The 25,610-nt window shown below is 36.4% G+C and overlaps 5 protein-coding genes across 8 annotated transcripts; 4 read left to right on the top strand and 1 right to left on the bottom strand.

Annotated features, from left to right (window-relative positions):
* Positions 1-176: 176 nt before the first annotated feature.
* On the bottom strand, positions 177-10,538 carry LOC101887914 (transmembrane protein 39A). Of its 4 annotated transcripts, none has more exons than XM_020038047.2 (5): positions 10,522-10,538; positions 1,472-1,884; positions 1,174-1,409; positions 554-1,115; positions 177-489 (listed from the first exon to the last, which is right to left on the bottom strand). In XM_020038047.2, the coding sequence occupies exons 2-5, from the start codon at positions 1,706-1,708 to the stop codon at positions 253-255; spliced, it is 1,272 nt and encodes a 423-aa protein (XP_019893606.1). In that variant the 5' UTR covers positions 1,709-1,884; positions 10,522-10,538; the 3' UTR covers positions 177-252. The 4 variants fall into 4 exon arrangements, 3 of the variants coding, with proteins under 3 accessions (XP_019893606.1, XP_005187104.1, XP_019893605.1); XM_005187047.4 differs by lacking the exon at positions 10,522-10,538 and adding an exon at positions 2,308-2,451; XM_020038046.2 differs by lacking the exon at positions 10,522-10,538 and adding an exon at positions 2,040-2,285.
* LOC101901098 (cytochrome c oxidase assembly factor 5) lies at positions 4,597-5,148 on the top strand. The gene is made up of 3 exons (XM_011295707.3): positions 4,597-4,797; positions 4,860-4,955; positions 5,022-5,148. The coding sequence occupies exons 1-3, from the start codon at positions 4,693-4,695 to the stop codon at positions 5,061-5,063; spliced, it is 243 nt and encodes an 80-aa protein (XP_011294009.1). The 5' UTR covers positions 4,597-4,692; the 3' UTR covers positions 5,064-5,148.
* On the top strand, positions 6,107-9,968 carry LOC101887751 (guanylate kinase-associated protein mars). The gene is made up of 3 exons (XM_011295706.3): positions 6,107-6,953; positions 7,250-9,491; positions 9,553-9,968. Exons 1-3 carry the CDS (start codon positions 6,237-6,239, stop codon positions 9,657-9,659), a joined length of 3,066 nt encoding a protein of 1,021 aa, XP_011294008.1. The 5' UTR covers positions 6,107-6,236; the 3' UTR covers positions 9,660-9,968.
* Positions 10,539-10,723: 185 nt separating the features above from the next.
* Positions 10,724-17,966, top strand: LOC101887586 (protein lin-54 homolog). Its single transcript, XM_011295705.2, has 4 exons — positions 10,724-11,127; positions 13,870-16,531; positions 17,225-17,367; positions 17,439-17,966. Exons 1-4 carry the CDS (start codon positions 11,124-11,126, stop codon positions 17,861-17,863), a joined length of 3,234 nt encoding a protein of 1,077 aa, XP_011294007.1. The 5' UTR covers positions 10,724-11,123; the 3' UTR covers positions 17,864-17,966.
* Positions 11,775-13,747, top strand: LOC101900919 (elongation factor Tu). The gene is made up of 2 exons (XM_005187039.4): positions 11,775-11,933; positions 11,992-13,747. Exon 2 carries the CDS (start codon positions 12,015-12,017, stop codon positions 13,479-13,481), a length of 1,467 nt encoding a protein of 488 aa, XP_005187096.1. The 5' UTR covers positions 11,775-11,933; positions 11,992-12,014; the 3' UTR covers positions 13,482-13,747.
* Positions 17,967-25,610: the final 7,644 nt, after the last annotated feature.

A 25,610-nucleotide genomic window follows, 5' to 3' on the forward strand; every position in this document is an offset into this window, starting at 1 on the left:
TATCCTGGATCTATCAAAAAAATATACGGCTATAATTTCTCAATAAAAATTTTAAAAATCCTTCATTCTCAGGACTTTTTCTTCTCTGAAGTGAAAAATTAAAAGCCCTCAAGTTTGAAATGTACCCTCCAATTTATCGTTTTCGTGACATATTCCATATGCAAAAGAAATCCATATGTCTTATATCTACATATAAACAGTCTTTTTTATTGTTTTGTTGTTGGAAAGTAATCAAAAAATATAAATGATTTATCAATCAATTAGTTTAGCATCGCCAATCGATGTTTCAGCCAAATAAACACGCTTGGTTATCAGATAGTCACGCATCAATTTGAAAAAGGTAAATTGATTTGTTAATGTTATAAAACTTAGAGATAAAATGAAATGCCATTCAATGGCATAATATAATAATGTAATGCCCGACAAAACCAGGCAGGCCTGGATTACTGTTAAACTGCCATAAATCATGGAGGGATTATGGAAAAGTCTCTGCAAAGAAAAACATAAAAGGAAAATCAAAAACTAATTCATAAATTTGATTTATTTTACTCACATAAAACCTTTCGTGTGTAACATTGCCGGGTATGGCCACCGTGACCGGACCCATGCTGCGATATAGCTCTCCGTTGTGTTTTACCACCGTATTGGGACCCCAGAGACTTGTCTTCAACCAATTGGCAGCCGAGGCGCCCACAACACAATCTGCTCCCGGCCTTAAATCCAGCTTAAGCCAACAGCCCAAATGTAAGGCGGCACGATGCAATATATCACTATATTTCGAGGGAAAACTAAATACCGTACACATTGTAAAAACACTTAGAAATACCAAAACGATATGCTGTGATGCCCATAGGACATTGTAGTTAACATTGTGCGCAAAATAGCAGGGCAAATATGCCGCATAATATGTATTTTGCAGTGATGTGAATATGACTTGTTTGAAACGGCAATTGAAATCATTACGCAGGACATCGATTTCAACACGTATACAATTCGGATTGGCCGAGCAACAGTGCAAGGGGAAGCCATTGAAATAGGCTCCCTTGATTTCATAGCTGAAACGTAGGAATGGTTCCATCCATGTCCAGCCAAAGGCCAAGAAGTAAGCTATAAATCTGGAAAAAAAAACGGAATTTCGTTAGCTCCCAACAATTTTGAATGTATAAAACTTACGGATAAATCAGCAAAAATATTGTCATGTAATTACGATTATTGTACATGAGGACAATACAGGACACCGGTAAGGATATTATTAGTATTTCCAAAACGTGTTTGAATATCCGGTGCATGCGTTGCAAATTGGCCGGCAGCAACAAGTCCAGGCCCTTGAGACACAGGCAGTACAACAAACGCCTTATGTTCATGACGATTATCAGTAAAATAAGATAAGGATCGATGTGTGAGAGATTCTTTAGCCAAAGAAAAGAAACAAAGTAGTATTCGAAATATGCCTTTTAAAAAATATACTTACTACTGTATTGGTAATGGCCACCTTGGGTAGCCACCAATTTGTCCGATATATATTGATAAACTGCATTGAACTGACACAGGTAACAAAGAGAAACATTATGAGCTCATTTAACAGCTCTGAGGCGGAGGCTGGATCTGGGAATGGTATGTGTTTGGGCATATTGGGGGCTGGTATGTTATTTGCTGGCTGAGCTGCCGAAGCTTGGGCGTCATCGTCTTTGTTATTGTTCTCCCGCATTTTAGGCCCGTATTTGTTTCTTTAAAAAGAGGACAACACTTTTTTTGTTCCACGGATTTGAAAAATACTTTGGTTTAAGAGCGACTTGCTACGCAAAATTTCATGTCAAAATTTAACAGGATTTCCATTAGGTTATAGGCAAATCCCACTGAGATCATTGATGGATTTGGTGGAATCTAAAATGAGGAAAATATATGTTAAAAGCTCGAGATTCAAACACATAATATTTTATATAAACGTGTTTGAGTTGATGGCCTCTTGGAATATTTCGGATATACACATGGGCTCCATTCCATGGATTCTAGCTGGGTCTTACCACACACGCACTCACACACACTTCAAGGCTCTCCTTGTCGAGAGGTAAGGACTTTCGCAAGAGAATATGTAAATCATTTGAATCATGACCAATGACCATCTTTGGGAGAAAAAAAAATGCTCCATTGATTCGGCATCGTAGACCTTGTACGTTCCCATGGTATGGGATGTAACAGTCCTTGAGTTTAATCTAAGCCTGTGCTTAGTTACAGATTTCCAACGCCACGCATAGCCATGCTAGCTTGTTGGACTATCACACAAATTCTAAAATTGACAAAATTTACCCAAAAGGGACGAAAAGGAGGCTTCCCAAACACGTCAAATCAAAATAAAACTTAGGGATCAACAGGTTGAAAAGCGACATGTTTAGGGATCACTCGATTAAAAAAAAACAATCAGCTGGATATTTCTCTTGTATGATACGGCTATCAAATACCCGTTATACTTGTTTATTTTATTTTGTTTTCTGCGAGAAAAACTCTTTTTTCTAATTCTAAAAATAAAAAATTGTTCTTGTGGTGCCGTAAATTTGTCAATAAGACTTATCTATAAATAAAAAAAAACAAAAATTAATTATATTTCGTCCTTTTTATTTTGCGCAACACAAATTTAAAAGTATGAAAGTAAATCTTAATTTAGACATTTTAAATAGAATTCCAGGTTTTACCTTGAAACATTTTTTTCTGTAACACTAACTTATCAAAAAAAGTAAAATATCAAGACTTTCAATTCTTATTTCTAATCAAATTCCATGAGCTACCCTGAGCATGATCCTTAATTTCAATGCCGTGTTGCCGCAAACAATTGCGCAGGTCATCACAAACTTCAAATAGCAATTTATTCTTACCACTAACAGCACGTTCGCGTATTAGTTTGCGGGTATCCAAAATATCATCCAACAGGGCATTAAAATCCAAATGACTTTCAGCATTTAATACCCGGTTAGAGGAGGTTTCAACAAAACCAAACGATTGTAAAACACTATCCACATAATTGTTGACAGCTGCCACAGCATCCAAACACGAGGCTGTTATTAAGCCAACATCCTCATTCGCATGGGGACTGGTATTAATGCAACGACTGATGCTAGAAATTTGGTCTAATAAAATTCCAATACATCGTGCCGTATCAAAATCATCTTGTATACACGTTTCAATGTTGGATTTACAATAATTGAGATTTTTCAATATCGCCGAGGAAATTATGTTGGAGCCCACTTTCTTGCCACTCAAATAGGCCTGGCAATCGGTTTTGAAACTATGGAACTTGTTGAGCGTATTACGTGCTGTATCCATCATTTCCTTGGAGTATTCCATTGAATTTCTGTAGTTTGACAAAACACATGCCATGCGAAACTCATCTGCCGTATAGTCCTGCAACATTTCATCTATGGAAATGGTATTTTTCAATGATTTTGACATTTTTTCCTGCTGTCCTTTGATGTTCAAATAGCCAGTATGCAGCCAATAGTTAACCCATTGTCTTGTATTATGGAAGACACAACTTTGTGCCTCTTCATTTTCGTGATGGGGGAATTTCAAGTCCAACCCTCCCGCATGTACATCAACACTTTTGCCAAAGACCATGTTAGCCAATGTACTACATTCAATGTGCCAACCAGGTCGGCCCAAACCCCAGGGTGAAGACCAGGCTGGTTCGTTGTCAGCTTTGCGTGCCTTCCATAGTGCAAAATCCAATGCAGATAACTTTTGATGCTGCTCCTCTGGCTTCGATAAGATATTGCTTTCATTTAAATTCAGATTTTGCAGTTTGCCATAAATGGGAAATTGTTTTACATCAAAATACACCGAGGAATCCGCACCCACATATGCACATTTCTTGACAATAATATCATCTATGTAGGAAATAATTTGCGGTATATGTTCCGTAACACGTAGCTTAATATTTGGCTCTGTCACATTAAGTTTTCTTAAGTCCAACCAAAATTCTGCTTCGTAATGTTTGGAAATGTCACGCCAATCTTGGCCACTCTCTTGGCTCTTTTTTATGATTTTATCATCAATATCCGTTATATTCATGGCCGTTACTACATTCAAATTAAAATGGTGTTTCAAGATGCGTTGTATAATGTCCAACTTTACATAACAGCTGGCATGACCCAAATGGCAGGAATCATAGACTGTTGGACCACATGTATACCAAGTTAAGAAATTTTCACGTGGCAGTATCAGAGGAACTTGCCGCCTAGCAGCACAATTATAGACCCTTATACCCGTATCGACACCATCCGGCTTAAACCAATGATGTTGGGTACACATGGTCCGCAAGGGGTTAAATGCCGAAGGAAGCAGGGGAAGAGCATTGCTGAAAGGCAAAACAAATTGGTTTTAATAATCGAAATTGTCTCCATTTAACAATTAAACCATAAACTTTATGTAAAAACATACCCCAATTTTAACATTTCAGCCGGCTTTTTGAATTCCTTTCGTCACTTTTTGCAAAAAATAAAGAATAGTTAAGTAAACAATTACGTCGCTTGCATTTCTCTCTCTCATTGAATCGAAGAGTTCATAAAGGGAAATTTTTTGACATTTGTGTAAACTTTCTGAGTGTGGCAACTCTTATCATCTACAGCTGATAATTTGGTAATAATTCCATATTTACGTTTATCCATAATAAAAAAACATTATTAAATAAAAGCCGCAAAAATGATGCGCTATGAGGAAAATGAAAAACTGGCCGATACAACAGCTTGTGCCGGTGTCCGGGCTGATTTGAAAATGTGCCTCTTGGAAAGCGATTGCTGCAAAAAGGTAAAGTAAATTGAAAGCGGCGTGTCTTGCGAGACAGACAGTAATTCTCATAACTATTACAGGACAAGAAGACACCGCGTGAATGCCTACAGGCCAATTTAGTTCCAGAAGAGTGTCAAATGCTTCGTAATACATTTTTCGAATGCAAACGATCATTGGTGAGTAGTTTGGAATTGCGGAATATGTAAGAGGAGTAGCCATTACGTATTGGATTTTCTTTACAGCTTGACAATCGAATGCGTTTCCGAGGACACAAAGGTTACTGATGCGGGGTTCCTGCACACATTTTTAAGTTATTGGTATAATTTCTATGTAGTTTAATAAATATAAAAGTTGTTTCACAAAAAGGAATGTGTTCTTGTTTGTTTGATAGGGATGCCAATTGTGGAATATAGGGAATTATTGACGAAATAATTCCCACTCGCTGAAGCAGAAAAAATTGAAATTACAGACCTTATTTAAATATTAGAAAATTAATACTGGGCGACTGATTATTTTGCATTAAATTAATCAATTGCCATCGCTACTATGAGCTGCGATTTGCAGACAGGATATACTGAAATATACGATTTACACCAATATATGTATCAAAGGGATTCAGAAATACAAAATGAATTCATATAACTATTTAATGGTATTGAATAATAATTATTTCAATTCTACTTTTTATTCATTGGACAATATCAATGTCAATATGTACATTTATGAATTCATTGTACATACAGAATTCAGAGATGGGAACCTCTTTTCTATAGAGTAAAATTTGACATCTCTGTAAATTACAGAAATTGCAGAGATAGGTATGCTTATTTGATATGACTTTACCGTCTTAATTTTACCATGGGTTCGCCGTTATTTAATTTTTAGAATAAGTTGATAATGCGAATGTGGAATGAAATGACCGGATGTTCTTTCAAAAATTGAATCGAACCAAAGGCTAAGCTAGTTAATATTTTCTATGACAATGCAGGCCATAGATTAGATTATTTTGATATGAAATATTTTCTTTTGTGAAACATTTCATTTTGGCACTTTCTTCCTTTAGAAATGTTTTATATCACATAGAACAAGAACTCAACTTATTCAATTAAATCAAGGAACTAGAAAAAAATGCAACTCTCTTATTTTTATTTTAGTTTCAAACGATTGATTTGGCTTATGGCTCATTTATTCTTTACGATGCTGTATTAAAATGGAGCGCTATTATTTAAGCAGTTCCCCTATGCATTTGACATAGACATGAACATTTTTCCATCCGGTGGCAACTCTACATCAAGCCAACAAAAAATTCCTTCACATCAATTTGGGGAAGGGAAATTTTAGTTCAAACTGCCAACGAAAAGGGCGCCAGCCATTTTAAAGTTATCTTTCAAAGCCGCAACAGAGCGTCTTGAATACATTTTTCCCAATTATAAACAAAAAAGATTTAACAAAAAAATATGAGTGACTACTGCAGAAGTTTGTACAAGGAGAGCAGACAACCCTTTACGACCCAGCAACACAACAGACTGACGCGTCAATTACAGGAGGCGAATCGTAACAAACAAAGAAATAAACAATTTCAAAATTCCCGTCACATATCAGTCAGTCCAACGCCAAGGAAGCCTTTGCTATCAGAAAAAGCAAATCTCAACAGTGCAAATAAAGCTTATAACGTTGTGGAAGGAACGCGCACAGCATCTGAAAAAAGTTATCCCAACAGTGCAAATAAAGCAAATAATGTTGTGGAAGCCGTGCCAAAGGGGTCGCGCACAGCAACCGAAAAAGAGAACATCAAAGATGCAAACAAAACAAATACTGTTGTGGAAGTTGTTACAAAGGGGTCGCGCACTGCAAAACTTATTTGCACTGCTCGGGATCCAGAGAAAATTAAGAAACAAGAAGCCTTTATATTAAGATTTCTCGATTGGAAAGATAAGAAGAAAGCGATGATGGAACAAAAGAAAGCTGAGGCAACTAAAAAGAAACCATTTGTATCGGCTGTTGGAAAGCATTCAGGATTTACTGGTGGTGGCGGTGGTGGTAATAGTTGTAGTAGCTCAGGTCTTTTGGCGCCAAATACATCGGCGACACAACGTCATAATCAGGGGAGTTTTGTGCCCAAAGGATATGCAGATTTCCAGCCTCCACCAGGTATAAAGGAGCCAGGGGAAACTGTAAGTAGAAAAAATAGGCAACATTTCTTTGTGTTAGGTCGGCTCGAGCTTTTTATACCATCCACCATGCAAAAGCTGGATTTAGTCAAAACCAAAAAGTTAGAAATTTCCTTTATAAAGGATCAACAATGAGCCTTTATTGAATGTTTTTTGCAATATAGCTCATCTACTGAGAACTTCATATGTTAGAATCGGATTGACAGAATTGAATTTGATGGTGGAAGGTATAAAAATATACATAAATTTGTGAGACATTTTAGTTAACTTTTATAAAATATCTTTCTATCTCACACTAGCTCAAGGACAAAGCCAAAGGCAGGCAATCGATATACACAGTGGTACCAACACCACCCAAAAAGAAACCAGAAAGTGTTGTGAAAAACGTACCCCTAAGCAGGAAAGTTTTGTCAACGAATTTCACCGCGAATGCCGTGAAAACAAAAATAACAAACAAGCCAACACAAACAACAAATACGGCAGTAAGAATGCCACCACCACCTTCCAGAAAACCTCTTCAGACAACAGCATCAGGCCCGGGCAATGTTGGGAAAAAGAATTTACCGGCCATCAAGGTAACAAATACAGCAACTGCAGCAGCAAAATCGAAGTTCGGCAATACAGCAGCTACACGAAAACCTATAGAATCCGCTCGGCAGCAACATAAGAAATCACCGCTAAAACCCCAAAAGAATGCCCGGTTAACACAGACCATGAAGGCCAAGAAGCCGATAAAGAAGCCCAACACAAACACTAACGACAAGTTACGTTCACTAATGGTTAATCAAGCTAGTGAAATTGTATCCGACATGATAGTCCAGACACCCAGAGATTTTTCCAATTCTAATCATTTTGAGGAATTTGTAACCTCAACGAAAGTAAAGAACTCCAGTACAACACTGGAGGATATTGATGGCGTAAGTCCCATAGAAATGTTATCGAAGCGAACTTCAAGTCATTCGACGGCAAAGAGGAATCTTCTCAAGGATGCCTGCACCTCAAATATGATTGTAACATCAAATCCACCAATAGAAAAGAAATTCAATTTCATACGATATTCAGAGGTAAATGTTAGTTTTGGCGATAGTCCCAAGGAAGGTGATAAAAAGGACGACTACGATGATGATAAGGTAAAAGCGAATAATGAAGATCTTGAAACTCCCTCTGAGGAAGCGAAAGTGGTGAAAGAAAATCCAATTTCACCGCCTAAAGTGCTCCTAAATAACACCTTAACACTAGAACCTGCCGAAGCAGTAGTAGAAAAAACGCCAACAAAATTGTTGTGTGAAGAAAGACCCATCAACTACTTAAGTCCGTTTGTTAGTGTTAGTCGGGGCAAAGTAAGTATGAAAAAAGAAAAGGAAAGACGCAGCAGCGTCTACGTAATTCATCGGACGGAAGAAGAACTTAATAACTCCAAGCGCCAGTCACTTCTACCCTCTAACGGCGTCGAAGAACCTAAATTACCACAATACTCGGCAGAAGTTTTGCAAACATTAGAGGCTGTGCGCTATTTCCGTAAGCAGTTACAAAATGAAATAGACCGCCTTCATGCCAAATGTGACCTTTGGGAGGAATATAAAAAGGATAATTTGGAAAAATTGCAAGCTGTCAATGGAGATGATATGATCGATGTGACCATAGGACAAACCAAGCTATTGACCAGCAAGAAATTCATGCAGTTCAAAGGTCTCATAGATCGTTGTGAGGCCCGGGCAACCGGCATCAATGATGTTCCGGATGATGGTAGTGAAAAGACCAAAAATGTGGATGCCGTTGATTTGGAAGGTTTCTGGTCAATGTTGGGACTGCAGGTGGATAATCTTGAGAAACGTTTTGATAATCTGGAACGTTGGAAGGCCAATGATTGGCAAGATCCCGATGAGGTGAAACCAAAACCCAAAGCGAAGGACAAGAACTTGGCTAAAGTAAAGAAACCAAAAGCAGCGCCGAACAAGGCTAGGCCCAACTCAGAGTTGCAAAAAATGTTACGTAAAATGCAGGAGGATATGCGTAACAAAAAGGCAAATAACCATTTGGCTAATTCAGATGTTGTCGTTTTAACGCCATCCAAGGTGAGAGATCGTAAATACTTCTCTCCAGCCCCCACGGTACTGGCCGTACCTGCCTCCAATCGAAGGCTATCAACGTTATTGGCAGCAAATGTAACCGAAGGTTGCGCCTCTCCAAATCGTCTGTCTTTGCTGGTGCGGAAAAATGGCGAGGACATTTCTTGCGGGACAAAGAAGAAATCTTTAACACTGAATGGTTTAGATTCTCCAAGACTATCAAATGGAAGGGTGGCCAATGCCGAAGTCGCTGCCGCCACCGCCTATATGTCACCTATAGTAAAAGGTCGTAAATCGATACTAAAAACTCCCGGCACAGGTCGGACTAAACTGCAAAATGTTGTATTCAATGAAAAGTTAAGAGTTAGAAAATTCAAATTCATTGTCAACGACGAGGATGCCAATGTGGTCGATGATAATGCCGATGAATGCAATAAATCCGATGAAGAGCAGCTAAGGGAAAACAAAAATGGCAAGTCAATGGATAAATTACAAATGTTTATTTTATTGAAATAATATTTGTTTGTTTGCAGAATCTGACAATGAAGAATCTTGCGCTGAGGCAAAACTGGGTACTTATTCATTAAGGAATCGTAAAGTCCGTTTACGCCCATCATGTGAAATTGTTATACCCAAATAGTTATAGATAGCGAAGATGCGCTAGAATTTATCTTAAATATGTATCTCCTCTTAATTGTTTTACATACATGATTAAAATATTTTAATGTTTAATGTGTTATTGTATTAATTAATATTGTCTCCATGTTGTTCCAAGTTTAGCCACCTATGTCACAACACCACATTTTACATTTTCATTGCTCTCATTTGTGTTATTTGTCTCTGTGGAAATAATAGTAGTCGTTTGTTTCAATCCATAATCTATTTGATTTATATTTATTATCTTTTTGGTATTTATAGTAATAAAACAATTACAACACAAATAACAAAATTGTTTAATTTTGTATTTAATAGTACCTCTAATAGAGGAAGCTCAGAAAGGGGTTTACTTATAGAAAAACTGCGATGATATATTCAATCCACAGACGAGACACTGAAACATAGAATAATCTTTGAATGGGTTAACGTCGGCACCATCCTCTTTAGAATATCTAAATAACTGCTATAAAATATTTGTGGAGAAAACTGAAAAAATTGATATATCTCTTGAAAAATTGAGACCTTTGCAATTAAGTTCTTTAGATAGATAGAAATCCTGAGAAGGAAGATATTTTCTATAAAAGACGGGATATATTCTTCAAGTATAAGACATAGTTTAGGTGCATTATGCCAAGTGTAATTAGTCTAGAGATTTTTTTTTTTTTTGAAATTTAATTACTGCTAGTGTGAGCAATCTATCCTCCGAGGAAGTCTAGAGACAAGAATTTAAAATGTTTTAATTTCCAGCTGTCAGTTGCCTTTTCGACATGTCGTACAACAATTTCCAACTTGCGAGCACCCCGCTCAAAGTATTCCGCCAAAATCCAAAATGCATATGTACTCACCTGTCAAACAACATTTTAGTGCTTGGCTCTTAATAACATTAACAATTACATTTCCATTTCATTATTTTTTCAATAGAAAAGAACTTTTCAGCAAATTTCACAATTAAAATTTAATTTAATTTTCCTCAACAGTGCTACCAACATTTCCAACACCTTTCTCTATGCCCAGCAAATACAACTCTGTGTGTTTTTCTTCCATCAAAGTAAACGAATGTCATCGCAAAACACATTCACAGAAAATTTCCTTTCATACACGATATCGTACAAATCTGAAAAATATTCATTTATAATTTTGAAAATTTATTTAAAATTCATTGGTGGAAAATGCAAATAAACAAATAAAAGAGAAACAGTGTTTAGCTTTAAGTGAAAAGTGCAAGCAGGCCGCAACAGTGGTCGAGAAAAATCGCGCTAATTCCCTTGCCAAGATTTCATTACGGTGGGGTTAGTAGTGGCTAGTGAAGAAATCACGTAGTATATTCCAGTGTTTTGTAAAATATTTGTGTTGGACTTGATTTTATTGCATGCAGATTGCAAGAATTATAAACTTAAAGTGTTAAATTAATGGCATTTTGTACGCTATAGACGATAACAGCAACAATATGGGTAAGTTTTGCAATTTAAACGAGTATTTGTTTTGAAAAGATTTGCCTTCGCATTTCAAATTGAATTTTCAATTGATGATTGTTGGTTGTGGTTATTTGTTGTTGCTGTTTGCCTGTACCAGCCACAACAGCCATGGCAAACGCAAATGATATTGCTAACCCAGTGTTTATTTCAATAACAATTAAATGCTGCAAATTGCTTAGAAAATTGATCTATCCCAATACTTGCAGTATTTCACAAATCTGATTTTTATTATTTATTTTCCTTCCCACAATGTGCTTTTTTGTTTTCTTATTCAATAAAATCATGACAAATAGTGCACCATCCACGACCAACGGCCGCTGTCATTTATTTGCTAACGGGATTATCTCGAAAAGGGAAGAAAACGTTAAATCGCACAAAGAAGTAATATATTTCTTGGACAATCCCAATTAAATATTGTATTTTTAGGTGGAATACTCATATCATGTCTACTATTTGGAAGAATTCCCTCCTTATTTATCATATTGTTGCCTCCAATTTTTTTCTTTGATTAATTTCAAAGAGTTGCCCATCTCTAATTTATGGCTTTTTAGTGGTTGCCATATGATTTAATTTCCCTTTTTACTTGGTTGTGTGGGAGATTTTGAACAATCTGGCCAAATTTTTCTCTCATCACCATCATATGTTGGGATATTTTGTAGTTCTTTTCTTTGACATTTCATATTGGCACATTTTGGGGGTTAGTTTTACGCAATTGCCTGCAATTGAGGAAAAATAAAAGATCCAAAGAATTTTCCGTGAAAACTCTTGCAATTAAATAAAAGGTAAGAGAAAATCGTTGAAATTGAAGGCAAATAATAAGAACGTGCATTTGTTTTCTAGTTTTAATTGGAATTTTACTCAATATGTCTGCCTTATATGCTGCCCGTCATGTTACCGGTGTGACTTCTTCGGTTTTGTCGAGATGCACGGCCGTAAGACGTTGCCTAAGCACAGCACGTTTGGTGCGTTCTGCCAAAGGCTCCCCCTCTGCCTTGTTGCATTTGAACAAACATTTGAACCCCATGGCCTCTTATTCGGCCGGATTCCAAAAATTTGTACGAGAATATGCTTCCGAAAAGAAAGTATTCGAACGCACCAAGCCTCACTGTAATGTTGGTACAATTGGTCATGTTGATCATGGCAAAACTACCTTAACTGCCGCCATTACCAAGGTCTTGGCCGACAAACAATTGGCTGAAAGCAAGAAATACAATGAAATCGATAATGCCCCCGAAGAAAAGGCCCGTGGTATTACCATCAATGTGGCCCATGTGGAATATCAAACCGAGAATCGCCATTATGGTCACACCGATTGTCCTGGCCATGCTGATTACATTAAGAACATGATCACCGGTACTGCCCAGATGGATGGCGCCATTTTGGTTGTAGCCGCAACTGATGGTGCTATGCCCCAGACCCGTGAACATTTGTTGTTGGCCAAGCAAATTGGTATTAACCACATTGTGGTCTTTATCAACAAAGTTGATGCTGCTGACCAGGAAATGGTTGATTTGGTAGAAATGGAAATTCGTGAATTGCTTAGTGAAATGGGTTATGATGGTGACAACATTCCCGTGATTAAGGGTTCCGCATTGTGTGCCCTGGAGGACAAAAATCCCGAAATCGGTTCCGAGGCCATTTTGAAACTTCTCAACGAGGTGGACAACTTCATTCCCACACCCGTACGTGAATTGGACAAACCATTCCTTTTGCCTGTTGAAAATGTCTACTCCATTCCTGGTCGTGGTACTGTTGTAACTGGTCGCTTGGAACGTGGTATTGTTAAGAAGGGCTTCGAATGTGAATTTGTTGGCTACAACAAGGTGATCAAGTCCACCGTTACCGGCATTGAAATGTTCCATCAAATTTTGGATGAAGCCCAGGCTGGTGATCAGTTGGGTGCCCTCGTTAGAGGTGTAAAACGTGATGAAATCAAACGTGGCATGGTTATGTGCAAGCCCGGCAGTGTCAAGGCCTTGGATCAATTGGAAGCCCAAGTCTATATTCTAGCCAAGGAGGAAGGTGGTCGTTCAAAACCTTTTATGTCCTTCATTCAATTGCAAATGTTTTCACGTACCTGGGATTGTGCTGTCCAAGTGCAAATCCCCGACAAAGAGATGGTAATGCCTGGCGAAGACACCAAATTGATTTTGCGTTTAATACGTCCCATGGTCCTGGAACAGGGTCAGCGTTTCACCTTGCGTGATGGTAATTTGACTTTGGGTACTGGTGTAGTGACCAAGGTATTGCCTCCCTTGAGCGAAACCGAACGTCTCTCGCTGACAGAGGGCAAGAAGGCACGTGAGAAGAAAATGGCCGATAAAAAGTAAAATTATTATGTAGTTTGTAATTAAAATCTATGATAAGTTCTTATTATTTTACGATACCTTTTGATTTTTCTTAAAGAAAATATTATGTTGCACCTTTTTTGTAATTGGCTAATTGAAAAGAGCATTTTTCAAGAAGAATTGTCATTTCTTTAAAAAAATGTATTAATGATTTTCTGTTAAGTTTGATAAACTGCAGTGGAAAGTTATCCCATAGCATAAAAAGGAAATGATGAAAAATTAACAAAATAAATATGAAGGAAAATCAACTCAACCTGTGGTTTTTGTTGTTAGGGTTTGAGGCAATCATCATTAGTAGGCAATGCAAGGCAAATCTCTCATCTTTTGGATGTATATGAATTTAAACAATTCTTGTTCTTTTACATTTTAGACAGCCTTGAAGATTCCTCATCAGTGCCGGAATTCAGTTTTGATGATTTACTCGAACCATCACCGGCCAAGAAAAATGGTAAATCGCCAGACATCGACGAAGATTCTTTGGAATATGAAATTGAAGAAAAAGACGATAGCCTCAATACACCAGAACCCAAACAGAAATATCGCATGGTGCCCAAGACGATAACGAATAGTTTTATCAGTAACAAAGCTGTACCGATGCGTACAAATCTTGCAAAACCGGCAGGCCAGATGGCAACATATGTAAAAAATCCTGGCAATGGCGGGGGCGCTGGAGTAGGTAATACATCGTCATCATCGGCCGCTCCCATACTTTTGAATACAAAAAATATTTTGCCTAAAATGGCTGCTCAAATTACCAATAATTCAATTAAAATAACACCCAAAACTGTATCATCCTCCGCGGCTGGCAGTGGTGGAGTAGTTACAGCATCTACATCTGGCACCTCTTCGGTTCTATCGATTGGTGGAAAGACGGCGGTACGAACAGCATCGGGACACTTGTTATATATACAAAAAACGACGGCCTCTAGTACGGCAACAACCACTGGAACAGCAACCAAAGTTGCTGGGAATACAACCACAATGTTAAAAACTCAGCAAAATGCTGCAGGAGGAGGAGGAGGAGGCAATAAACCAGTGACAATACAAGTTATGCGTAATGCTGATGGTAATTTTGTTCCCTTGAAAACATCAACAGGACCCAATGGCAAAAATACCACTCTAACACTATCACCCACAGCCACGCTGGCTGGAAAGAAAATAATTGCTTCGACGGCGGGAGGTCAGGTACTGATTAAAAGCCTCAACTCCTCTGGGGTAACCAGCTCATCTAATCCGGGCGTTAAAACCATGGTTGTTAAGCAAACAACTGGCGCCAATACAACACTAGCGGGCGAGCTTTCAAAACCCAAAACAATTACGGTGCAAACTTCCGCTGGTGGAGAGGCAATGGGAAAACCCAAAACAATTACAGTGCAAACTTCCCCAGGTGGAGACGGAATAGGAAAGCCCAAAACTTTTCTGGTTCAAAGTAATAGTGGTAAACAAATTTTGGTTACCAATCCAAATTTGGTAAAACTATCACAAAAACCTTCGACGTCCGGTGCCGGAATGAGTAGCCAGGCAACAACCACAACGACGTCTGTAACCAATAATAGCACAGCTGGTTCTATACAGACCGTACAGATTTCTAGTAAACAAGGTTTGCAATATCTTCGAGTTGTACCACAGACAAAAACATCAACAGCCGGAGGAACGGGGCAGGAAAAGGTTGTGACCACAACGTCAGTGGCGAAACCACTTAGCACCTCAACAACAACAACTACAGCGACGGCGTCAAAACCCCTTACCCCTTCAGCGCCCGTAAAAATCTTAAATAATCTGCCGCAAAAATTCACTGTGGTACAAAAAGGTGGTGGCACCAAAGTGGTGGTTACCCAGAAAAAAGATGCCAATGGTGTGGAATTTACACCTATTGCATCTAAGGTGCAAAAAACTATTGTTGCAATGCCACCAGTAAAAGCTGTCACTGAGGGGACAGCCCATAGCAAACAGCAGGAGTCCACAAGGACACCACAAACAATGGCTGGAGCCGGCCAAAATCCCATTGGAAATCAAGCAATACTGCGTAAACATAAAATCTCGGAAATAAATACAGAGCTAAAACGGATAACAGCCTCGGATGCTGACGATAATGGACCACCTGAAGTCAAGAAACCGACATCCAATAATCGCATGGTGGTAATTGCCAGCAATGCACCCACAATTTTGAATAGTGGAAGCCAGCAGCAGCAACAGATTTCGGGACGACTTTCAAACTCAGCTGGTGTTAATTCATTGCAGGTGCAGGGCACCAGGACAGCAGCAGCCAATAACAACAGTAACACTAATCCCACCGGAGCTACACCCAGGACAAGGATAGCAGCTGGTGATAAAATGTATACCCTTGTAAAATCCTCAGGACAACAAAATCCACCCAAGCTTTATAGTGTTTTAAAAGGCAATCAAGTTTTAAACACAACAACCACAACCAGTCAAACAACATTTACCGCTCCGGCGGCCACCCAGAAAACATTAATTAATCAACAAGCTGTTTTAAGGCAGCAGCAACAGCAACAACAAAAGGTTTTCCATTTAAAACAAATGCAAAAATCTAAAACATCGAATCAGTTGGCCGCCCCAATGACGACGGCCTCCCACTATAGCTCAATCGAAATCAAAGAAGAACCATTAGAATTTTTCGAAAGCTCCTCCTCCACCACGACCACAGTCGTCGAAACTAAACAGCATCAAAAACCATTGGCATCCACATTATCATCAGCATCTCTTCTAACATCATCATCCGCATTAAATAACCCCTCATCGTCGACGTCCGCATCATCATTGCAAAATTTACCTTCAATCTCTGCAGAGCTCAAAGAAGATCCTAACAAATTAGATTTGGTTGGTGCTGTACGACGCAAACACTGCAATTGCAGCAAGTCCCAGTGCCTCAAACTGTATTGTGATTGTTTTGCCAATGGTGAATTCTGTCAGGATTGTACGTGCAAAGATTGCTGTAATAACTTGGAAAATGAGGATGAGAGACAGCGTGCCATACGTAGCTGTTTGGAGCGGAATCCCAGTGCATTTAAGTAAGTCTTTTAGGTTAGGAATCCTACTTTTTTAAATTATTTTTTGTAAGAGACTTCAGTTCAGGAATAGCTTTTTTTGGATATTTTCCTTAATATAGAATATCCTCCAGTTTAGTATTCATAAATTTTTCTAAAATCGTTATTTTTATTCAGGCCATTCTCATGAGAATCGCCTCGGTTTCCTATGAAAAAGAACCACAAAAATGGCTCACATTTAATTCTCGTCTTTGTGTGTACAGTACACATGATAAATAAAATGATTGCATGTGTGAACCCCTCATTAGCTTAACTGTCAATTTTGAATTTAAACACTCGCAGTCCTGATTTAGACTAGTCGAGTTTAGTTTCTGCAATTTTTTGATTCTCTTTGGAATTGTCCATTTGCATTTATATAGAAATTTATTTTCAGCAATTTTCGTTTTTCATCATTACCTTCAAGAAATAAAAACACAAAAGTAATTGCCATAACAAGCAAATTGTTCTCTATTTTTAATCTTCTTACCTTTCTCTCCTTCAAACAGAGGTCTGTGTATACAGTACACAATGTAAATGAAAAACATGATTGCATGTGAATCCCCCGTTAGCTTAACTGTCAAATTTGAATTTAGCCATTTTTTAATTTACAACCTAGTGGCCTTTGGCATTAAACCTCCAAGAAAACTAAACTAAAATCCATTTATTTTATTCCTGCAGGCCAAAGATTACATCATCCAGTGATCTCGGAGATATGCGTCTACATAACAAAGGCTGTAATTGCAAGCGTTCCGGTTGCCTCAAGAACTATTGCGAATGTTATGAGGCCAAAATACCATGTAGCTCGAATTGTAAATGTGTGGGTAAGTAAAGCCGAAAATGGAATATATGATTTTCAAGAACTAAAGTTTAATATGACTTTCCATATTTTCAGGCTGTCGAAATGTTGAAGATCGTCCCGATTTGGATATGGATCCTGTCGATCCCAAAGTTATGGCCACAATTGCAAATGCCTCTGCCTCGACTAGTCACAAACGCCCGTATGACAAATCATCACAGCGTGATTCACACGGTAACATTAAAAGCGAAAAATATGGCAAAGAGGCCGTCAAACAGGAATATGGAGCAGAGTTGAACAGCGATTTGGCACCACCAGAAAAACAACAATGTAATTTCATTACCCAAGAAGTTGTCGATGCCACCATCCAGTGCATGGTCACCCAGGCGGATGAGTGTGAAAAGAACGGTCTGCCCGCCTATCAAATGGAAAAAATGGTCATGGAAGAACTTGGTCGTTGTCTGGTGGAAATTATCGATTTCTCCATACGCAATACGGACACCAGTTATACACAAGATTAAAATCAAGATGTAAATGACCAAGTCCCCAATTTTTGTTTCAAATTGTTAAATTATTTTTAATAAAAATGCTAAGTTCGTTTTTAAAATAAATACAAAAAAATAAGTAGCAGTTTTAAGTAATATATATATATATATATTTCTGAATATTTAACAATAGATTTTAAAATTTAAATATATATAACTAACAGAAAAGAAAACATTTGTACATACCTCAGATTTGAATGCAAAAGAAAATTACAATATTTTCTTTAAAAAATGAAAGAAATTTAATATCCAAAACTTTTTGAAAGTTTTTCAAAGTGTATTCTATAAGAATTAAATTTAACTTAGTTGTAGCAGCTTCCTTTCTAATTCAAATTTATTTTTTTGTTATAAATCACTAAAATTCAGTTTATTTTTACTACTATTTACATTTTTATTTGATAGGAATATTTTTTGGTTTATTGACTTAGTTTTTTTATTTCAGTTACTAATGCATCTATTTTTTATGGTTAAGATTGTAATGTAATATTGTAAGGCAAGTGTAAATATTAGTAATCAATAAATTTACAAAAAAAAAAACAATAATTGCTAGCATTTTGTAACAATAGAGGGTGCATGTCTTTTATGGGGAGTCTTCTGTAGGTCTTCTCACCATTAAATATCAGACCATCTATGTTAGAAGAGATCTGGTTATTTTCTAAATGGAGCTCGGCCCCTTTATACTAATCTATTCAAAGATCACATTACTTCAATGAGAAGGCATCCTTATCCAACATATGTATGAGAAAACCTTCTAACTTATGACGAATGCAAAAAAAAAAAAAAAAAAAAAAAACAAAATTATTACAAACATGGTTTTTAAATTTTGAATTTAACTAGAAAACACTAAAAACACAAAAAACTCGCTTGAATTGGTATTTTCCTTTTCAATTCATTTTTGTATCGTCATACAGCAACAAGCCCTCAGATCTTCTATGGGTCGTAGGTTTAGATATTCTTCTATAAAATCACTTGAGGGCATCCTATGAAAAATATCTTCTGTGGGAGCATACAATAGGTTCTGCTGTGGGAGGAATATCGGGTTTCGATTAGAAAATTTGAGTTCTTCAATGATAAGAACTCAGATTGGTCTTAATTTGTCCCATTATGGAAAAACATTCTCCACCAAGCAAAAATCTGTCGTTATCTGTTAAATTCCCCTCTTCAATTGTGGTTTGATTTTTTCATCTTAAATTGTGCCGCATAACAAAGAGGAAGACTAGCTTTTGTATGTCTGACAACGTTAAGTTGATTTATAAGCGACATTTAACACTAATAACCACTTTAAGACACTCCATTCGGACGTGAACTAAGGAAAAAACAACACACATTCGTAAAATGTGTTAAAATATAGCACACACACACTCAAATTTTATGCTTTAATCTTCCATAATGAAAAAAGGATGTGAGTTTTGGGGATTAAGTGTATGCTTACTTTTATCGCCTCGGGTATTTATCGAAAGTATGGTCATAAATCAGAGACCAATCTGAAGGCTTCTGTGTTTTGTGCCTGAAAAATAAAGGAAGAGGCTAGGTATTAAAATCGCTAAATGTTATACGGCATTATAAGGATTTAATTTAAGAAAAAAAAATACATATTAAAGGCTTCTAAGTCGTCTTGAGAAAAAACCAAGTATTCTACTTCCACGAAAAGTAAAGGTCTCCAGGAAGTCCCAAAGATGGTTAGATTGTTTTTACAAAATAATTTTTAATTAATATTAGTTTAACGCAAAAAATAGGTTTACCCACCTACTGCCTTGTTGCGATCTGTTGACACAGTTGACAACAGTCTTTAACAAGTGACGATTTGGCGCCAATGCTGACATGTCGAGATCTCTTGCTCTCTCTAACATCAATGATGTGCATAACTAAATTGAGAGTGTATGACAGTGTTGCCATCAAGAAAGCTGCATATTACACGCGGGAAGAATTACACATATGTATATCAACATTTTTTTTAAATATTTTTTATTGACAAAAATTACTATATAGCGCACAAAAAAGTAAATTCATTTTATATCAAGTTTATATAATAATCTATAACTAAAAATATATTTTTAGATGTATTTAGAAAGTCTCAAAGTTTTCTAATTTTGTGTTGGGCAGCAAGGGTTTCGTGAAAGTTTATGTGGCCAGATTTTCATAATCCAAAAAAAGTCTTCAGAATGGCCTTGAGGTAAACCATTTTCTTTTTAAGAATTTAAGAGAATTTCTGTTATGTCCAACAACACTCTTTTCAACAATCCCTTCATAGAAATGGTATTGATATTAGACACAATAAAATTTACCTTTTGTTTTGATTTTACAACAATCCATGGTGGTTATTGCCAGGCATTAACATCAATTTACTAGGAGTAACAAAAAAAAGAAAACAATTGGAAGAAGAAAAAAAGTAGTGAAATAAAAGCATTTCAATGAAGTTAATGCTAATCATGCTAAAATGCCAAGATATGTATTTCTTTTTCCCAGCCACCATCTCCGTAAGTTCCGAGGCAATAAGCTAAGCGAAACAAAAACAAAAGGACACAACGCTTTTAGCAACGCACAAAAAGCAACAAGTGTTTCTATTACATATTGTTGTTGCTGTTGTAGTCATTATTATTTTTATGGTTTTTGTGGACAAAGCACCGTTATCCCTTAATGTGTGGCAGGCAGAGTTTTATGTCTCTAGAAAGCATCATAGAAGAAAATATCATCTGCACACAATCTTCTATTGACACCCTGCATCAATTTTTTATCCGGCAACTGCGATTGGTGGGATAATTTGGGGGATGTAGCTCATATTGGCAACATCCCCTTTGAATGTGACCAACATGAGATGCGCAAACTCCAAAACTACATGTTCTAGAACATTGTAAAACAATGAAATAATTTATGTTGTGTCAGAAAATAGAAACAAAATTTTGTGGCTAAAATTTAATTTTCAAAGAAAAATGTTGATTTTTTAAACAAAAAACATATATTTGAGAGAGAAAAGGGAAATTAAATTAAAGAAAATTTAATAGTTAGAGAGAAAATTATTATTTCGCTAAAAGTTTTTTTAGTTATTTTATTACAGAATTAAGAACAAAGGAACTAATTATTGGATTTGTGTTTATTTCTAAACAAAGGGCAAATGTTCTCTGATAAAAATATAGTTTTTCCTCAAGATCTTTTAGAAATCCATTTTGTCCAAAATATATGTTTTAGAATAATTTTTATAAATCTCCAAAGAACACTATTTGTCAAGAATACAATTTTGAGTTCAATTTTTCATAAAACTAGAATCTATGATAATTTGAAATAAAAGCTATTATGAAGGAAAGGAATGTGAAACGAAATAAAAAATATATAAAGTATATATTTTTCACTTTAAGTTTTCATAGAACAAGAATTCAGCCAGAATCCAGGATTTTGGTATTACAAAGTCTAAAGTCAATGTTGACTTGTGTCAGTGGCAAAAATCGCTATATCAGTTTTTTTGCCCATCGATTTTAAGATCGCAGATTCAAGGTCAATTTTCATACGAGCCAAATAAAATATGGCAACCCTGTGAAGATACCTCTGTTGTTGTGATATCATAACAACATAGTTACCAATGTTAACTGATTTAAAGCGCTAGTGGGAATATGCAAATTTTCGGAAAGGTCAATGAAATAGTTTTTTTGAAACTACATTTTTGGATTTTTCAAACATTTATTTGTTATTCGATTCTGTAATTGTGGTTTTTGTATTAACATGGCTCTATCATGAGCTGTTACTCTATGTATTGTAGACACAAACCATTTGTCGTAGTGCCTGAAAAATGCCTCGTGAGCTGAACATATTGCAATATTCCATTCTACATATATGGAAAAATGAGCTCGGGGTAAAGCCATTGAAATCCCAAAAAGTGCAAGAACTTACACCACCACAGATAGAAAATAGACTCAAAAGAGCTTGCTTCTCTTGGCCGAAAGTGGTGAACTGCCGAATTTGGTTTTCTCCGATGAGAAAACATTCGTTGTCAAGCAGTTTGTAAACAAATAAAATGATCGTGTTTACTTGCCAAAGAGATCAGCAGAAAATGTGCACCTTCGGTTGGCCACCAGAACTCAAGTGCCCGCCATGGTGATGATGTGGGTCGCGATAACAGACGATGTTCGCTCTCCGCTCGTATTTATCGACCGTGGTATTAAAATAAATGCCGAGTATTTTTGTGAAAATATTCTGAAGGGTGTATTAAAGCCTTGGGCACGCAAACCTTTTGGCCCCAGACATTGGATATTCCAACAGGACTCAGCACCATTGCACCCAAGAATGGTTACAAAATGAGGTTCCTCGCTTCATTTCCAGCGCACAATGGCCACCAAAATCTCCGGATACTAATACGTTGGACTATTATGTCTAAAGTACTTTGGAAAGCAAGGTTGGCACTAAAAAATACCAAAGAGTCGATCACCTAAAGCAAGCGCTTCGCCGGGAATGGGCCAAAATACCGTAGAGAAACATTAGGGCTGCGTGTGACGGTTTCTTTGGCAGTTTGAAGGCCATAATTCGTGTCAAAGGCGACCAATTCGAACAAATCTAAACTTATTTTAAAATTTGATGCTATTTCCGACATTTTTTGCTTTCATTCAATAAATTTAAAAACAATAGTAGGGGATTGAGCCTGATCATTTTGCAACAACAAAATTAAAAAAAGGATAAATTATGGCGTTTGACTTTGTTGCAGTTTTTTATCTCACTCTGTAAAATTCATCTTCCTGAGATATGGGACAAATAACTGCCTTTTTAAATGTTTTTTTTTTTTGTTTTAAATACGTAGATTCGTATATCTTTACCCTTACGACGCCAATCGGAGGTTATTATGACATGCATTTTTTAACAATTTTTACAAATTTCAATATTTTTCCATTCAAAATTGTCAATTTCAAAATTGGTTTGACAGTTTATTGTCACATCAGCTGTGTCGATGCGACTAGCTTTATTCTTCCCCCATGATTTATGATATTACATTTTGCATGGTAAAAGAATACAGGTAGTCGCATCGACTCAGCTGCTGGGACAATGAAATGTCAAACCGATTTTGAAATTGAAAATCTTGAATGAAAAACATTACAACCTGCGATTTGCGTCGCATAAAAAAATATATAAAAATCTACTTGTTTTTGACAAAACATTTTAAAAATTTTGAGACACCAAGCATCTACCTATATTCTTCTACCATAACATTTTGCCAAAGTAACAGTACGTTTACACAATAAGGGGTTAACCCACTGGATTTGCATTAAACTAGGTTAACTCTGAGTAGGTTAACTCTACCAAAAGCTCTAACATAAACATGGCATTACGTAGGTTATGAAATTCCAACATGGTAAAGATATTTGACATCTTCTTCATTAAAAAAATTCCCAAAATTGGCGATATAAGTTTTAATCCATTGACACTTCATTTTTTCATATTTTATTCCAAATTCCAATTCTATTTCTACTTCAAACCCCCTCCACAAACAATTGTCACGGAATCCCCCAATAATGTGGGATTCCGTTTCAAAATAGCCAAGGGGGTAAAGAAGGCGAATATATGGCCCAGTTGCAAACGAACAACTGTGAGTTTATTAAATTTTCAAAATTCCATTAACAGAAAAAAATAACAACAGCAACAACAACGAAATATAATTGATAATGACACCCTCTGAAATGGCAGTCAAACGTTAGAAATCAAATCGCCCGGACCCGCACAGCCATCAAAACAATAAAAGCCAAGAAGTACAAAAAACACATTCGGGAGAAATGAAGAAGAAGATGGAAAATAAAACCCTTAATAGATGGGGTATTCCACAGTTTGACATTTAAACATAAGCACACGCCTTTTCAGAGCCACACGTACGCATATCCATTGGACAAATAGCAAAAGCAACAACAACAACTATGTGGTCCGCAATACAAAGGACAAGGAGTTTATTCTGTAAATCATAACTGCAGAAGAAGGGGAGCAAGGAGCTTAATCAGAGATGGATAGTCGGAATTTGCAAATCTGCCACTCGTCATACGAAAATATTTTAGGTCTGAAAATAGGTTTTACTTAAAAAATGACAAGGTCGAGTTTGTCAGAAAAGGGTTGCCATATTCAATTTAGCATATAAGTTAACCTTCATGGCATGGTAGAAGAATATAAGTAGACGCGTCGACACAGCTGCTGACAATGAACTGTCAAATTAATTTTATAATTGAAAATGTTGAATGAAAAATTATTTAAATTTGTACAAATTCTTAAAAAATGCATATCATAACAACCTCCGATTGCCGTCGTATAAGAAAACTTATAAAAATCTATATTTGAAAAAACATTAAATTTTTTTTGTATTCTTCTACCATGCTTCATGGCATTGTTCTGCCATGTGTTAATCATTTAAAAAAATATGTTTTTTTTTGTAAAAAACCATATTGATTATGGTCTTTGGAAAAATATTTTAAAAAAATATATATAAAATCTACTTTGGGTTTGAACTTGGAATAATATTTTTTTTAAAAAATCCATGTTGTGATAAAACTTGAGAGAATTGATTTTAAAAAAATATATGTCGATGGGCCCCAAATATGCTTTGCCAACAACAAAAACGGCATTCCCCTTACTGAATGTCATTGCAGAAAGTGAAGAATGTATTCAAACCTTAGACGACAAAGAGGATCAAGAGAACGCGAGAAATGCAATAGTCTCTCTAATTGACGACCACTTACAACAGACGAAATTGAGTATAAGAGATAAACTAATAATGGACACAGTGGGTAGAACAAAACAATTTTTAACAGAAAATAAAGATGTATTGATATTAAATGCTGATAAAGGGGGAAAGACGGTTGCAATACACAAGATGGACTATGATATGAAAATGAAAACCATTTTAAATGATATTTGCACCTACAAAAGGTTAAAGCGGGACCCAACTACGACATTACAGAATAAAAACAACAAATTAATAGATAAATTATATAAAATGGGAGTAATTGATATGATGGAGAAAAATAAATTGACAATCAATACTGCAAATGCGCCAAGAATCTACGGGCTTCCAAAAATACATAAAGAAAGCACACCTCTAAGACCAATATGTTCTTCAATAAATTCACCAGCTCACGGACTTTCCAAGTATATTGTAAATATTTTAAAACACTTGACAGGGGATTCACCATATAACATAAAGGACGCAATTGATTTTAAAACAAAGATAATGAATTTGGAGATTGAAGAAGACGAGGTATTAATATCATTTGATGTAGTTTCGTTGTTTCCCAGCATACCGATTAACCTAGCTTTAAGAACAATAGATGAAAAGTGGAACATGTTACAAAAATACACGAAAATACCTAAAGAAGTTTTTAAAGAAATACTGACCTTTTGTATAAAGGACTGTAGATATTTCATATACTCGGACAAGGTGTACGAACAACGTTTGCCTTTACATTTCCCATCCCTGATATGCTTTGTAATTCCCAGTCATTAGATTTCACTTAAAACCTCTGTGCTGCAGCAGAATTTAATAGAGCATACCATCAGCCACAGCAATTTGTCATATTTTATGTGAATGTATGTGGGTATGTATATATATATGTGTGTGTTTGTGTGCAGCAAGAAAATGATGGAATGATATGAACATATTTTCCATGTTCAACAAGAGAGATAGAACAATTGAAAACGAAGAGAAGAAGACAACTTAACAACTCCGACCATGCCATGCACGCATAACAAAGGACACAAGACATGC

The sequence above is a fragment of the Musca domestica genome, unplaced genomic scaffold, assembly GCF_030504385.1.
Source record: "Musca domestica strain aabys unplaced genomic scaffold, Musca_domestica.polishedcontigs.V.1.1 58, whole genome shotgun sequence".
NCBI lineage: Eukaryota > Metazoa > Arthropoda > Insecta > Diptera > Muscidae > Musca > Musca domestica.

Bases quoted from the DNA above. Each gene is read 5' to 3' on its own strand.
- LOC101887914 (XM_020038047.2), bottom strand. From the start codon at position 1,708: ATGCGGGAGAACAATAACAAAGACGATGACGCCCAAGCTTCGGCAGCT. The intron at 1,410-1,471 runs GTAAGTATATTT...CTTTGGCTAAAG, and splicing joins TGGCCATTACCAATACAGTA to AATCTCTCACACATCGATCC. The intron at 490-553 runs GTGAGTAAAATA...TTTTCTTTGCAG, and splicing joins TTACACACGAAAGGTTTTAT to AGACTTTTCCATAATCCCTC.
- LOC101901098 (XM_011295707.3), top strand. From the start codon at position 4,693: ATGATGCGCTATGAGGAAAATGAAAAACTGGCCGATACAACAGCTTGT. The intron at 4,798-4,859 runs GTAAAGTAAATT...TAACTATTACAG, and splicing joins AAAGCGATTGCTGCAAAAAG to GACAAGAAGACACCGCGTGA. The intron at 4,956-5,021 runs GTGAGTAGTTTG...TTTTCTTTACAG, and splicing joins TCGAATGCAAACGATCATTG to CTTGACAATCGAATGCGTTT.
- LOC101887751 (XM_011295706.3), top strand. From the start codon at position 6,237: ATGAGTGACTACTGCAGAAGTTTGTACAAGGAGAGCAGACAACCCTTT. The intron at 6,954-7,249 runs GTAAGTAGAAAA...ATCTCACACTAG, and splicing joins TAAAGGAGCCAGGGGAAACT to CTCAAGGACAAAGCCAAAGG. The intron at 9,492-9,552 runs GCAAGTCAATGG...GTTTGTTTGCAG, and splicing joins GCTAAGGGAAAACAAAAATG to AATCTGACAATGAAGAATCT.
- LOC101887586 (XM_011295705.2), top strand. The intron at 16,532-17,224 runs GTAAGTCTTTTA...TTATTCCTGCAG, and splicing joins CGGAATCCCAGTGCATTTAA to GCCAAAGATTACATCATCCA. The intron at 17,368-17,438 runs GTAAGTAAAGCC...CCATATTTTCAG, and splicing joins CTCGAATTGTAAATGTGTGG to GCTGTCGAAATGTTGAAGAT.
- LOC101900919 (XM_005187039.4), top strand. From the start codon at position 12,015: ATGTCTGCCTTATATGCTGCCCGTCATGTTACCGGTGTGACTTCTTCG.